Source organism: Panthera leo, chromosome D1 (assembly GCF_018350215.1).
Source record: "Panthera leo isolate Ple1 chromosome D1, P.leo_Ple1_pat1.1, whole genome shotgun sequence".
NCBI classification, from domain to species: domain Eukaryota; kingdom Metazoa; phylum Chordata; class Mammalia; order Carnivora; family Felidae; genus Panthera; species Panthera leo.
In genome coordinates, this window is record NC_056688.1 from 81,337,023 (window position 1) to 81,353,931 (window position 16,909).

The following is a 16,909-nucleotide window of genomic DNA, read 5'->3' on the forward strand; positions in this document are numbered from 1 at the left end:
AAACAGACCCACGCTTTCCTACCCAAGTGTCTTCTACAGTGCAAAGTTTTCAAGCAAAACACATTAGTTGCAATGTTCATTGCAATCACATTTTTGTTTGTGGGGGTTTCTAATGCTACCCTTTATTGCATATCTGAAAGAGCAGAGAGCCGCAGAGAAGGCAAAACTGGGTCATACTGACAAGCCATTCTGTGGCATGCTTTTATCACTAAAAAATACATTCGAGGTAGATATTCCCTCTTCAGGATATAGAGCAACTGCTACCTACCTTGAGAGTGGGCTAGACTGAATGACTCACTTCAGAAAAGAACAGGGAAAGGGCAAAATGAGTAACGTTACAGTAGAAATACCTGGCAAACACTGTATCAACCAAGTGATGAAGATTAATGTCACTAGTGATGTCGTGTGGAGAGCATGTAGCTTCTGATGGAATGTGATGAAAATGGTACTTTATGTTTGTGATCTCCTTCCATCCTCAAAACACATAAGCCCAGGTTAAACACATGAAAACATCAGAGAATGTTGGTTTCTCAGCTTTGACAAATATACCCTGGTGATATATAAGGGGCAATGGAGGACTGAAGTGCATACGGGCATTCTCTGTACTATCTTTGCAAATTTTCTACATTTAAAATTATTATAAGACAGAAAGTTTATTCTAACTTACACATTTTTCTATCTCCTGATTGTTAATAGATATATAGTATTCAGAGCAATCATTAAATAGGATCATGCCTAATACAGACCTTGGCAGATAGTAAGTGCTCATTAAAAGTTAGATTTCTTGTTATTGCTGTTACAACTTTAATCACTATTCTTCTCTAATTACTGAAAACATCCCTATCAGGTGCCTTATACATGTTCTGTCTTCCTTGTTTTTATTTTCTTTATGCACTGAGATAGTACTGCCTGGTTTTAGAATTTGCTGTACAGTTTGAGGGTGGGGATGTGTAACCAACTGAGAAGAGCAAAATCATAGTTGTTGTTCTGTTTCAGTGTCATCCCAGTGGCTGTTTGATAGACCTCTGCCTCCAGATGGGAGTGATCATGTTTTTGAAGCAAATATGGAACAACTTCATGGAACTAGGATACCCGTGAGCACTTTATTTTTTAAACTTGCCTTATTTAAACTTGCCTTACTGGGGCCGGGTAACCAGACAGATGAAGGTTCAGTTCCCCCCCTGCTGCTCACCAAATGTGTGACCATGTGTGAGTTAGTTAACTTTTCTGAGCCTCAGTTTTCACATCTCAAGAGGGTATCAATGGCTGTATGTGCCTTGAGAACACTGGTAAGGAGTAAAGGAAATAGTGCATGTCAAGTACCCAGTACTCTGTTCAACATATTAAGATGCTTTTTGCTATTTTTAAAGCACTATTGACAGTACAGGTTCTTAAGGATAAAAATAACTTTCTGGTTTTTTCTGGCTACCAAAAGACCAAGGCAGATGTTGTTTAACAAAGAGAACCTCTGTTCATGCTCCTCGATGAAGAAACAATAAAACAAAGATACAATTTTGGATAGGGAGGACTTGTACTCTTTATTACACCAAAAAAAAAGTCATTAGAATAGGATTGATTGTGAAAACAACCATATATATAAACAACTATATATATATATATATATATATATATATATATATATATATATAGTTTGTGAAATATATATATACATTGTGAAAACAACTATATATATATATATATATATATAGTTTGTGAAATATATATATACATTGTGAAAACAACTATATATATATATATATATATATATACACATATATATATATACATATATATATATATATATATAATATTCTGTTTTGTCTCTTTAGATAGGGTTTATCTGTAAAATGCTGACATGTTGAATGCCTACTTTTATATCATATAAAATAATATTACTCTTCCAAATACACTGGAATACAGTGTATGTAAAACAATGTCATATGGAAGCTGTAAGGCCTAATCAAGTTTAAAAACATGACTATTTTGAAGAATTTCTTGACGCTAGAAGGACTAGTTAACTGATGATATAAATAGCTTAGGTTTAGTCATCAAATTATCCCATCATTCTTTCTCCTTGTTGGCTTACAAATGGTATCAGGACATTTCAGAGCAGAGACCTTAGGACTGGAGAAGTGATATCAACCCTGAAATCTGCCATGAGACATTATGTTACATATTAGGCAGTTAGAGCATGGACTATGAAATGTCTGAGACCTGGTTCAAATACTTTCTCTGCCTCTTGCTAAAGATGCTTATAATTTACTTCACCTCTCTCTGACATTATTTTTTTTTATAAAATAAGGGATTTGTGGAGATTGCATGAGATACCCAGTGGTCTTTAACCTTAACCAATAAACAACTGAGCCTTTTTGTGAAGAGATCCTCAATATTCCAAAGGGATGAAAATGAATCTCTTGTAAATGAAGAGAGCATAGGGATGTAGGGATAGAAGATAGGGTAGCCCACCCCATCATTCGTATCCCTTCCTATCCTTGATTCATCTCTTTGAGACGTAGGGTTTGGGAATGTCATTTGAAAATAGCTGAGGAGATTAGGTAGCAAGTGCCTACCACAAGATCTGATGTGCTGTGAAATAAATAGCTTCATAAGCACCATCAAGATGGTATAGTAGTCATTATCTTATTTAGAATGGCTATTGTTATCATTTTCTGTGTACTTCTGTACATATCACACACTTTGGATAGCACATTTTCACGATGGCTTTGCCCAAGTGGTCAGCCTGGATTGTGTATATCAAATCCCAAATGTACAATGGTAAGGGGCATTCTGTTGGTGTTCTTTCAAATCCAGCAGGAGTGAACCAGTCACTGAACAGTAATTTTGAAAATTTGATAACATGGTTCTCTTTTTTAAAGTAAAATCTTAAGCAGACCGAAGAAAATAAAACTGAACCAACCAGGCCTGCCTCAATCCCAACACCCAGCCCCTTTTCCATCTTCATGAGGTCCCAGAGGCAACTTCCATGGGACATACACTGAAGAACTACCTGACTTTTGGATCAATGGTTGTTTTTTCAACACCCACTGAGTATAGATATGTAATTAATTATATGTGAGAGTTGAGGTACTATTCACTGAATCCTGTAGGATTCACTTCATTCTAGAGGTAATTGTCATATAACCCTTGAAATAATTAATTGCCCAGATGTCCCCGCTATATGCATACTGGGATATTTCTGTGCCATGTAATTTCAAGATTGCCCCTACGCTAGGGAAATACTGTTCTTAATTCCTTTCCAAGTCTTTTAAATGGACTGAGACACAGATCCATTGCCTGTAAATTATTGTTCACTATATTAACAGAATGTAATTGTTAATACTCAAACCCTTCACATTCATAAACTCAGAGGTGAATAGACTTAGTAATACATTGCAGGATAGGGACTAGAACCTATGTCTCTTGAAACCTTAACTAGGACTCAGTTATTCAATGTGAAACATGACTTTACTTGTGTTTCAAGAGCACAGCTCAGCTGATTTTGGGTTATGAGCAATGAAGAGCTCAGATCCAATCAAATAGGCAACATAGAAGTTTAAGTATTTATATAGGTTGGAGTGGAGGAAGGAATCAGAAATGGGTATTTATCTTATAAGTATCAGGAAGCACCTAAGTGTAATGGGAGGAATTAAATCCCGGATACATATGTAGACATTTAGAAGATCTAGGAAGGCTGAGACCTATTCTCTCATCTTAAACTTGGAAGTTGAGACCGTGCAAATATCTCTAATTCCCAGAAATGTGTAGTGTACTCCCAGAGTAGTGATATTTGTCTTTTCTTAATGCACTACAAATTGTTTACTACATACTTACCTAAGAGCTCAAAAGCCCTTTGTCTGTTCTGTGATATAGGTTGATCCAGAACTGGTGGTCACGACATAAAATCAAGCGAGGAGTACAAGATGCTTCCATACCTCAGTGGGAAAATGATTGGAATCTGCAGCCCATGAATATTCATGGACTTATGGATGAGTATTTAGAAATGGGTAAGGAAAGAAACTTCTACACAGCTCTTTGGCTTTCTTGATACTCTTTTGTAACTTCACACAGGCTTTGGTTTAAGAGAGAAAACCATCTCTGTCCTTTCCAACCCCAAGCATTCTAAAATACATCTGTACCTTTATCTCAACATAACTAGAGAAGAGATTAAAACATTGTCCTTGGAGGGGCGCCTGGGTGGCTTGGTCGGTTAAGCGTCCGACTTCGGCTCAGGTCATGATCTCACGGTCCGTGGGTTCGAGCCCCGCGTCGGGCTCTGTGCTGACAGCTCGGAGCCTGGAGCCTGTTTCAGATTCTGTGTCTCCCTCTCTCTCTGCCCCTTCCCTGTTCATGCTCTGTCTCTCTCTGTCTCAAAAATAAATAAACGTTAAAAAAAAAAAAAAAAAAAAAAAACATTGTCCTTGGAAGGCTCACAGATTCTGTCCTCTGTTAGCTGTAACATTTGACCAAAATGGAGAGTTTTCTCATAGTAGAATACCTAGCTTTAGTGCAGGTATTTAAAAGGAACAAAATAAAGCAGAATCCATTCCTGTGTCAATAACATACCATCCTGCCAGGATAAAGCAATAATTATTTCGTACAATAAACTTTTGCACAGACCTGGTATGAGTTCGATTGAGAAACCCACTTATTTATATTAAGAAAATAAGGATTCCCACTCCAGCTGTTAAAATCTTTGTGTATTGTCTTGACATTTACTTTTGCTCTGGACTTTACTTTTTCTCATCTATTAAAAAAAAAAAAAAGACAAGATGAGGTCTCTTGGGTCCCTTCTAGAGCTAAGCATTTTTCTTCAAGCCCTCCTCTTTGACTTTTTTTTTTTTATTCACTCTTTCTTCATGCTGCATGGCCTAGGGGTGGAAAGCACATAAACTTTCAATCCATTGAGATCAGAGTTTAAGTGCAGGTTTTAGGATTTTTAGCTATCTACCGTTTTGCAAGCTTACTTAACATGTATGAGCTATAATTTTCTTAGCCGCAAAATAGGATGAGCATATTAGGATATGAAAGCATATCCCTAATATCAAGAAATGATATTGTTTGTATTACTAATTTTGTAATGCTCTCCCTTTACAGTTTTGCAGTTTGGTTTTACCACCATCTTTGTTGCGGCTTTTCCTCTGGCCCCTCTTTTGGCCTTATTAAACAATATCATTGAGATCAGGCTGGATGCCTACAAATTTGTCACCCAGTGGCGGAGGCCTCTGCCGGCTCGAGCAACTGACATAGGTAAGATTCAGGAATTAAATGGTTCTTGCATTGCTAAGGCCATCAGGTGCCTTGAGCTTAGCACCATGTGGGTTTCTATTGTTGGGGTTCCCTTCCAACTATAACAAAAACTGAACAATTTGGGTTAACAAAATAATGAAATGAACACTAACTTACTTGGGAGTATGTTTATACTAAATATGCTATTTCATGAACTTGTTTATAACTAAAAATGATCTCATATACACATTTCCATGTTAAGAAAAATTGCTCTTCTTCATTTTTTATAATTCCTGCACCAATTTCTATTACATGTTGTGTGACATTTCTAAAAACTCATTCCCTTAAATAGAGATGTTTAGATTGCTTCAGTTTTTCTTATTATAAACAACACTGAGGTGAACATACATCTTCATACATACTTTGGCTGATTATTTCCTCAAGATACATTTCTAGAGTGGAAATCCTATGTCAAAGAGCGTATACATTAATTTTTTTTGACATTTAGCATAATGCCCTCCATCCATTTAAAATTTTAATAATTTCTCAACATGTTCTCTAGAAATACTGTGACAATTGATACTCCTACCAGGTATAAGAATGGTTCTTTTTTTTTACTGTTGTTCATCCTCACAAATCTGAGGAAGAAAACCATGTGATCTTGTTATGTTTCCCCACATTTTTATAACTATGAGATTAAATACATTTGTATTTCTTCTTTACTAACTGTGTATGAACTTTGTCTATTATATTTGATTTGGTAATCTTTATCTCCATGTTCACAATATTAACCTTTGATATATAGGTTGCAAACATTTTCAAATGCTGCTTTTTAACTTTTCACTCTATCATGAATAAGTTTTTAAAGTGTGCATATTATCACATTGATATATCTCTCTTATAGTTATTATTTCTGGCATTCTTAGAAAGTCCTTTAGAACTCCCATTTTTTCACCATGCATTTTTTTTTCACCATGTATTTTAGATATGTGTATGTTATTTGGTTATCTGTTAGCCCTTTATGGTTTTATTTAAATTGTTGATCTAATTGGAATTTGTTAATAAAGGGGTTGAAATTGGTATCCAGCTTTTTTTTTTCCTAAAGAGTAGCAAATTTTCCCAAAACCATTTATCAAACACTTCATCTTTCCTAGCTTGTTTGAATTATCTCTATTATACTAAATTCTATATAAACTTAGGTATATTTCTAGAATCTCCATTTGTCCCTTTGATCTGACTACTTATTTTTGGCATACTGTTTTAATAAACTGTGATTTTTGTAATAGAAATTCTAAGTATATGAAAAAGCAAATTCATACTTTTCCTTCTCCTTTTCGGGAATTTTCTGGCTAATATTGCAAAGTTATCTTTTTGGTTAATTATATAAATATATATACATACATATAGTTAATTATATATATGTACATATATATGTAGATATACTCCACAGCCAACAAAGTTTATTTCAAATACACTACTAACCTGCAGAGATTTAATGCTATTCAGCTTGAGTTCCCATTTTTAAAAACAACTAAAATTATTACTATTATTTAATTTAAATATATTTATTATTTCATTATTAAAGTAATATGAGCACATTAAAGAAAATCTGGAAAATAAATCAAAAAAGAAAAATCAAACCCCATTCCAAGCTTAATTAGTGTTTATTGTACTTTCCAATGCAAAATGTATTACTTTGTTAACTTTTGTAGGTTGTCTTGCTCAAACCAGACAACGAAAGGTATAAAAATAGTTAATATTCATCTTCCCTCTTTGCCTGTCCCTTCTACCTCAGGGCGTGAGTGATATCAGCTAGGCATTACACTTTGTCAGTGTTTTTCTTCCTCGTACAAATATACAAAAAATTGTACACTTATGGATTCTGCATTTTTTTTTTCTTCATGAATATCCTCTAGCTCAAAACATATTGGTGTCATTCATTTTAATAGTGTAATAATACTCATAATAGATGTATGATAAGTTGTATAGTCATTTACTTAGTTGTCCCAAGCAGGGAATAAACATTCATAAATATAACTATGAATAAATATAGGTGTAAATATAGACACAGACATAGATATTATATATATTGTCTATCACATATCCATAGATGTGTATGAACAGTGTAACTCTGTAGTACAGATCCCCAAAATAAGGCCTACCAGATTAAAATGTATTCACATTTTAATTTTAAAAGATATCAGATTAATCACCACAAATACTGTAACAAGTCCTACTTCAAACAATTACTTTCAAAAGGGTTTCTGTTCCCACAGTCCCTCAATAGCAGTGGATGGTAAGAGACTCAAATCTCCTACAATCTGGTAGATTAAAAAAAAATCTTATTTTTTTGAAAGGTATTTCTCTGAAATGCTAATTTTCAACTAGTGATTGATTATTTTCATTTCCATAGCAATTACTCATTGGTATTCTTGGCCCATTTTTCTCTTGGGTAGTTTGCCTTATTAAAATGGTAGGACATTTTTGTGTATTCTGTATAATAACCCTTTGTTTTTTGTGAAGCAAACATTCTCTCTGGCGATTGTTTTCTTTTCACTGAATATTGTTACTTTTGTAAAACTATATGTTAAATTTTGATGTATTCAAATGTTTTAATGGATTCTGATTTCTTGTCTCATGATTTTTTATGTCATGTATTTTTTATTTTTATTTTTTTCATTACAACTCAATATAATGAAACATAAAGATTTTGAAAAACAAAGAAAAGGGATGAGGGTTGGAGACAGTTGCCATCCTATCTAATTACCTTTAGCACTTTTGAGTATTTCCTTCCAGGACTTTTTTTCTTTTTTTTTTTATCAATACTTTTAAAACGATGTTTAATCCTGTTTCAAATATCACTTTTGACTACAATCAATATTATATGGATACTGTATACAATTTTAAAAGCTTTTTTGTGTGTCTTTATACCAGATTGGGAAAGTCCTGGGTCTTGACACAAAACTAGTTTTGCACTTTTACTTTAAAAAGGTACTTGAAACAATTCCTAATGATATTTTAATTTTCAGATCTCTCTAGGTAAGGTTTACCTTCCCTCTGTGGAAAAGTATTCAGTAGATTCCAATCTGTACTGAGATACTGTGCTAAGGAAGGAAACCATGAACAGACCTGGGGTCCCAAAATAAGTAAAACATTCTCTCCAAAGAAGACTCATTAGAGGGTTTTAATGTTTTTTTTTTTATTTTATTTCCTATCTTTACTCTTTCTCCTACTAGGTATCTGGTATGGAATTCTTGAAGGAATTGGTATATTGGCTGTTATCACCAATGCGTTTGTAATTGCTATTACATCTGATTACATCCCACGTTTTGTCTATGAATACAAATATGGCCCCTGTGCAAGTCGTTTTGAATATGGTGAAAAGTAAGGTTGAAATTTACACATTTTTTCTTATATATTTTGTTTGTGATTGAAATGGGAACTCATTGGGAAGTTTTGTTCTGTGACTGTTAAGGTTAATGTTTTTGATCATTGCACTTAAAGTGTGCTTATTGGATGAAATCAAGCGGGATAAAAAGAGCAACAGTGTTTCTTATGCAAAAATTGTGAAGTCTCTCTCTGTTTTTACTTGTAAATGCCTCACTGGTATCCAAATGTTAAAAAACATTATAATGTATTTAGAAGTGGAAGAGACATTAGAAATCATGCAATGCAATCTTCTGACTATATAGATGGAAAAATTGGGCCCACACTGGTTAATCAAATTGCTACAGGGAATAAAGCTAGTTTGTAGGAGATACAGTGTGTGAAGGAAATGTCAGCTACATGATGAGAGAGTTGTCAAAAGGAATTTATAGCTAGGGATTTTAAGGTGCAGAAAATATTGCCCTGGATCTGTGTCCTTTTTTTTTTTTTTTCCTTTGAAATTAAAATTTGAATCCATGCTTTAGAGCAGGGTTTCTCAACATCTGCACTATGGACATGTTAGACCAGATAGTTCTACTTGCAGGGATGGTGGGGGTGTTTCTGTGCATTGTAGAATATTTAGTAGAATCCTCGGCTTCTACCCAGTAGATACAAATAGCAACCTTCCTACTCCTCAAGTTGGGACAACCTAAAATTGTCTTCAGATATTGCAAAATGTCCCCTGAAGAACAAAATCACCCATTTTACAACCACTGTTTTAGGGGAAATGTGTTTTTCACATCTTTCCTTCTTGAAAGCAAGTATTAGGAAAGAATGTCAGAGAGCACTAGCCATGGGGAATAGAAATGGGAGTTTCAGCTGCAGATTAGCCTTACAAGTGGAAGAAGTTATGGGAGATAAAGCAATGATAGGAGAAGCCACTTCAGTCCTACCTCAGGGGCAGGTTTGAGCATGCGTCTCATGTAGATGCAGGGCATGTGCCCCAAGATGCTGAGCTCTGGTTTACGATGAAATCAACCCTTAGCTCTACTGATGAACCGATATTTTCTCAGAACACTGAGACGCTTTTCTGAACATAAACATCTCAGTTTTTCAAAGAGAAGTAATAAAGACATAAAATCTTATTTTGTATTTTGGAGTCATGTCAAGGGACTTTAACTTAAAAGCAAACACCCTAGATTGAAATTCTTACTGCCTTTTACAGTATCATCAATCTGGACCCTTATCCAGAAGGGTCGCCTTGATCCAGGCACAATCATCAATCTGGACCCTTAATAAAGAAATAGTGTCTAAAGTAACATTTTATGAACTGTAAAAGACAATATAAATAAGCTACTTTTAGCATGAATAGTGAAAAGCCAAAAAAAGTTTTTCTTAATTTAAAATAGTCTAGAAGTGGATTTTAAGGGTTTATAATACGTAGGCATGTTTGGGAACCCTCTTCCTTAGAAGTGTTGTTTGCTACTGTCTTTGCTTCCATCTAGTGGCAGGTGAAAATGAAAGTGGTTGGTTATCTGCTGTGTATTCATTTCCAGTCCTGCCTTTCATGTAGATAGCACCAGACATCTCCATATTCAGTGACTAGATGTAGAATAACTTTAAGAAGAGATGTAGAGGGCTTATACGAGGTTGAAACTGCACATTCCTAAGACCATCCTGTTACTTAATTTTTTCTAGGTATGCTTAGCAGCTAAGCTGGAGTAGATTCATTCAGATCAGAATTTTTCAGACCAAGATAGCAAAAGGACAAAATGGCTGTGGAGAGGAGGGTATTGGCAAGAGAGTGGTTAAAATGACAAATCATGGGGTCTGGGATGGACAGGCAAGGGAGTAAAACCAGTGCAGTCCTTCAGAATTCAGGGTTTACAATGAGATACATGTACATTTGAATCCAGGTTTGAACGGCCGTTTGTTCTGGACAGTGATTTTCAACATGTGTGTCCTTCAGAGTCCACAAGGCCGATATTGTTTTCATAATAATACTAAGATATTCTTAGTTTGTTTGCTATAATGACATTAGTACAGATGATACGAAAGCGATAGTGGATAAAATGCTCTTGTGGCTTTGCGTAACTGAAGGCAGTGGTACCAAAAACAGCAATGACTGTATTCCTTTGTATAACCACCATTTTAGAAAATGCCAGTAAGAAAATTCAGAATGTCCTTGATGAAACAATAATTATTACATTTATTAAACCCCCGCCTGGAATAAATGTCTTTTCAGTATTCCATGTGACAAAATGCAAAGTGTGATAAAGCACTTCTCCTATATGCTAAAGTGTGGTGATGCTCGTCTCAGAGTAAACCACTTGCATGATTGTTGGATTTGCAAACTACACAAAATGCTCATACTGTGATATAATGATTTCCAGATAAACTATGGTTATTCAGACTGGCGTATGTAGGAGACACTCTTCTAGAAAATGGACAAAAGTAGCGTGTCATTTTAAGAAAAATAACTGACATATTTGTTGCCATTAATAAAGTTCAGGTTTTAAAGTGAAAATCAAAATTTTAGATAATTTTATCTACCACTGACCTTGAAAGTTTCCCAGTACTTACAGATTTTTCTTGATAAAAATCAATGGTGATATTAACAATTATGCTTTTCGTAGTCTATAGTAAAAATATAACAATATTTGGAAGATCTGCATAATTCAAGAAACAAATATTTCCCAGATGACCCATATTTAAGGTTACAAAATTATGCATAGATAAAATATGACTTCAAAACACAAGATAGACCTGTGGATTTTAATGTAAAATCCATATAAAAAGTTTATTGATACTTTAAGACTCCACATTGCAATTAAACTTTAAGAAATGGCACAGGTAGAACTTTGGTGTAATATCCATGAAAACTATCAACAATTATTTGAAGTGCTATTAAAATATCCTTTGTTTCAACTACTTATCTATGTGAGGCCAGATTCTCTACTTACTCCTCAACTAAAACACCGTTCTGCAATAGATTTAATGCAGAAACAGATGTGAGAATGTAGCTGTATTCCAGTAAGACAGACATCAAAGGATTTGCAAACATGTAAAACAATGTCATTCTTCTTACTATATTTTTTGGAACTTATCACTATTTTCCTTTAAAAATGTGCTGTTTATATCAATTTGTAATGAATTTGATAAATTATCTTAAATGAATTAATAGATAAATATTTTCTAAATTTATTTTAATTTATAATGTGTGAATAGCAATGCATCCACATTCATGCAAAAAGGTTCTTGAGATCCTAGTAATTTTTTTAAAAATTTAAAGGTTAGCTGAGCTCAAAAATCTTGAGAATTATAGACTTGGAGGAAGTTAGTCTCTGTAAAACTTAGTTCTTTATATGATGGAATTGATAATGTACATGCTCTAAGGTTATTGTAAAACTTAACTCTGACTACAATTTAATACCTCACCATCAGGATAGGAATTTCTACTTGTTTTGTTCATTGTCAAATACCAGTCATCTAGGAATTTTTCTAACAAATTATAGGTCCTCAATAAATATATGTTGTATAAGTTAAATCACAACTACACATGCTGTTCTATTGGCTGCTTAATTATAATTACAATTATAATTAATAATTAGACAGATAGTGTGATTTGCACGTATAAAACATATATTTATAGAGTTTTAACACATAGGAAGTAATTAGCACAATGCTTAGTGCACAGTCAGCGCTTAATAAATGTAATCCAAATGAATGGGGAAAAACAGTGGAGGGGTGCCTGGGTGCTCAGTCTGTTAAGAGTTTGACTTTGACTCAGGTCATGATCTTGCGGTTTGTAAGTTTGAACCCTGCGTCGGGTTCTGTGCTGAGAGCTCAGAGCCTGGAGTCTGCTTCGTATTCCGTGTCTCGTGTTCTATCTGCCCTTCCCATGCTCATGCTCTGTCTCACCCTGTCTCTCAATAATAAATAAATGTTAAAAAAAAAATTAAAAAAAAAACAGTGGACAAGAGTTTGTCTCATTAACGTAAACGTACATAATAATGGAAGTTAGAGGATTAATAGGACTTACTGAATCCTGTCATGTGTAATGAAAGAATTGGACCAGAAATTTATAGATCTCTGAATCATGTGATACTTTTCTTTTTTCCCCAGTTGTTTAAAGGGATATGTCAACAACAGCCTATCCTTCTTTGACCTGAGTGAGCTTGGTGTGGGAAAATCTGGTTATTGCAGGTACATACTTGTAAATTATAGCTATCTTTTCTTCTTGCTTTTATCATTCCATCTCCTCCCTCTACATGCTAATGAGGCCATTTCAGCTGTCATTTTGGAGTTTTGGTAAATTACAGCATTTGGGGCCTCCATGCTTTGGTCTCTATTCCTCACATTGTTTGTCTTGTGGATTTTAGGTACCGGGACTACAGAGGTCCCCCGTGGAGTTCTAAACCCTATGAGTTCACCTTACAATACTGGCATATCCTCGCTGCACGATTGGCCTTCATTATTGTGTTTGAGGTTAGTCACAGGCTGATGAAATTACTATCAGTAAACCCTTTTCCTACTGATAAATGAGTTGGCCCTTTCAAGTCAGCTCATCACTGACTTCCAAAAAAGGACTTGTGTATATCCCAGTAAAAGATTCAGATACAGTGAAACTGCTATAAGAAGTGCAAAAAAGCAAAAGCTGAATAATGTAAGAAGGTAGGTCAGTGGGTATTTATGCCAGAAAACTAAGATAAAAGAAGCTATTAACAGTTCAACTGAAAACTTAGGTTTGAGCCTGTTAGTAACCATATTTAAAAAGGAAAGGATGGTTTTCATCATGTGACGAGAGAATCTATACTTATTCATTGGGAATAAGAAACATATTTTCTAATAACTTAATTACAGTTGACCATATGTGTGTTTGTATAAGGGACATTGCAGAATTCAATAAATAATGCCCGAGAACACTTTCATAAAATGTGCATAGATTTTGATTATCAGAGTCATGTAATAATATTAGACTGTAGTCCTGTGAAGAAATTTTGGAGAAGCTACAGTATTGTTGCCTTCCTTAGCATATAAGAAGCTTGATGCCGTGGAGAATTTAGTGTTGGAATATATTGAGTATCGATTCTCTAAGGTACCATTAAGTTCCATGGAAAAACTGAATGTATCTGTTTTTTTATGGAGAGGAAAAAAAGACATACATAAGACTTTTGGAAAAAGTTTTTTTAAAGGCAGATATACCTCTCCACTGATCTCCAAAAAATATGTCAAATTTTGTAGTGAAGCATCCTTCATCCATAAAACGAAATGCTTACCTCTAAGGTTTAATCCAGGATGAAATTCTATTTACCTAATGGTTCCATAAGCTTATAAAAGTGTCTCCTGATGAAGTGTGACGTTTCACTTTATTACAGGTAACATAAGAGAGGTTAAGGCATATTTCCAACCCAATGATTCTAAAAAGTCTTCTTGTTATTGTGCATGTTTTTAATGTACACTTTTTTCTTCATCTTCTTTTGGAACTCAAGTGAACAGTCTTAGTCAAATGCCTCAATTTACAGCAGCCTGTCATCATGGAAACAAATGATTCCCTCTTTATTTTTTCTTCTTTATTCCTCATTACTAATTCCATTACCCACCCACTCCAAAAGCACCCACTCTTTTTTCTTCAGTAGAAAATTTCCCACATGTTTATTTGAACATACACATATGTATATATAGTATTGTTTTAAGTGTTCTTTTTTCAAAATTACTTCAATGGTATTATGCAATAACTTATTTTTGTCTCTTACCCAGTTTACTTTTTTTAGACCTAGACAGAGATTTTTCTATGAGGTCAATCCATATTTAGATAATTTCTTCAGTCTACTTATGTATGATAGTTCATTGGTTTTAAATACCATATTCCCCTGTGGGTGGGTACTTGGGCTTGTAATAATCTCTCTACCTCTATAAATCTCTTATAAATATTGGACATACTACCTTCTAAACATACTTAAGGGTTTTTCAGGAACATTATACTCAGGTTTGGAAATTGTTTAATTTCACATAATACTGACAGATTACGCTCCAAAATTCCCTTAGATTTTCACCAGATTTTCATATAATGTGAATTTCTAATATTTTGCAATTGAATAAGAGTAAGGTAATATTTTGTTTTAATTTTGTTTGTTTGTTTGTTTTAAGCTGTTAACTCACGTCATCAACTTTTAGTACTACAAAACCATTTTGGTTTCCTTTTTTGTGAATTTATAACCTTGATCTATTTTTGGCTGAATTTCTAGTTTGTTGCCAAATTTCAAGATTTTCTTACGTGTTCTACATATTAGTCTTCACCAGTTATAAATATACAAGATATCTTTTTCTTGTCCATAACCTATTAATTTTATCTATAAACAAGTAATGTTTAATTTTGATGTCATCAGGTCCTTCATGGTTTTCCTTTTAACGTTTTTGCTTTTTTTGTGTGTAGTTTACTTAGGAAATTGTCTTATCTCCAGCTCAAAAATATATTCTACTACGTATTTTACTATTAATTATATAATCTTACCTATCACATGTGTTAAAGATATCTGGACATTTTATAGAGACTAAGGGAAAAGCTTATTTTTCTCATTCAATATAATTTTTATACTGCTGTTTATTAAATAATATATTATTTAACCATTGATTTGTAAATCCACCTCTGTAATAATCCAATTTCCTATAGTAGGTGTGTCCCCGGCCACAATGTTCTGATTTCATTACTCCATTTGTCTATTCCTGTTCCTTATCACACTATTTAAATGCCCTGGCTTTGGAATATATCTTCATATCTGATAAAGCCAGCCACTTCCTACCCCTGCCAAGTTTGCTTTTTTTTTTTTTTTTTTTTTTGAGAGACAAAGTACAAGCAGGGGAGGGGCAGAGAGAGAGGGAACAGAATCTGAAGCAGGCTCCAGGCTCTGAGCTGTCAGCACAGAGTCCGAAGTGGGGCTCAAATTAATGGACTGAGAGATTATGACCTGAGCTGAAGTTGGATGCCCAACATATTGAGCCACCCAGGCGCCCCAAGTTTGCTTTTATTTTTAAAAATTGCCCTAGCTCTTTAGAGTTATCCATCATTTATATACATTTCAGAAGCCATTTTTCAGGTCCCTCAAATATCATGCAAGGATTATGGTTAGAATTGCATTTATAGAAAACACATGTTGACTTATTTACAAAATCTGTGCTGATTCATTAATCAACATGAAATTTATTCAAACCATTCTAATAGAGTCTTAAAATATTCTCTTGCTTGTTCATTCCTTTTTATTTCCAGAAACTTTGTAGATATTTTTATTGCTGTTATAAACACTGTCTTAGCCTCCATTATGATTTGATTGATTTCTGTTGGAATTCTAATGGTCTTTTCTAACATGTGCAATGTTCCTTGTTTAAGTCTTTCATTGGTTCTAACCTTCTGTCTGTTAAATCTGTTGGATAGCCTTTTCAAGTGATAATACAAGTCGCAAATAAGGACAGCTTTGTCTCTTCACTTGTGAGGTTTATGCCCATTTCTCTTGCTTTCCTTACTGTGTTGCTGGAAATTTCAGTAAGATATTGAATAGCAATGGTGTGAGCAATTGTATCTTGTTTCTAAATTTAATGGAAATACTTCAGATTTTTTAAAAATATATTTGCTGCAGGTTTTTTGTTTAAGATACACTCTGTCAGTTTAAGAAAATTATCATCTGTAACTGGTTACAAGGCTGCTTTGATAAATGGTAAACTTTAGCCTTTTAAAAAATAGATTTTTTAAAATACTGAATCATTCTCTCTATGTGAATCCGTTTATAGCTTCATTTATTACCATTGTATAGGACTCGGAGCATATTCTTCACTGTTTTAAATTATAACAAATGTTTTTGATTTTTATTTCTATACTTTTGAGACCCATTGCTGGATATTTATGTGCATACCAAATATATGATCAGGAAAGAAACTCCCGATCTACTTTTCTATGGTGAATACGACAGGCTTTACTGTGACCTACTGTGCAGTGCAATTTCCTGAGGCACTGACGTAAACCCAGTTAAAAGTACCTTGAATTCCTCTTTTCCACATAACGAGAAGGTTGTCACAAAGTCCTGTAGGTAAATTCTTTTTTTCCACACATCATCCTAACTCTATCAGTATCAGATTTTCTTTTCTGAGCAACTGAAAGGTCTACTCTTCTCCATGGGAAAAGAAAAAGGATGCAGTTATTATAATAGGAGATGATATTTAAGTGGTGCTTCTATTGCACCAAGCCCTTCTTTAAGCCCTTCACATATATCTGCTCATTTAATCCTCATAATAACCATTAAGGGATATCATTCCTGTCACCATT

At 34.1% G+C, this 16,909-nt stretch overlaps 1 protein-coding gene across 4 annotated transcripts in view; it reads left to right on the plus strand.

Moving 5' to 3' along the window:
- The window catches only part of ANO3 (anoctamin 3), a 184,780-nt gene that overhangs the window by 164,657 nt on the left and 3,214 nt on the right, over positions 1-16,909 (plus strand). For all 4 annotated transcript variants that reach the window (XM_042905626.1, XM_042905628.1, XM_042905629.1 and 1 more), the window contains 6 exons: positions 997-1,094; positions 3,871-4,004; positions 5,095-5,247; positions 8,463-8,610; positions 12,718-12,798; positions 12,975-13,080. In XM_042905626.1, coding sequence (XP_042761560.1) covers positions 997-1,094; positions 3,871-4,004; positions 5,095-5,247; positions 8,463-8,610; positions 12,718-12,798; positions 12,975-13,080 — 720 coding nt within the window. The remainder of the gene's footprint in view (positions 1-996; positions 1,095-3,870; positions 4,005-5,094; positions 5,248-8,462; positions 8,611-12,717; positions 12,799-12,974; positions 13,081-16,909) is intronic.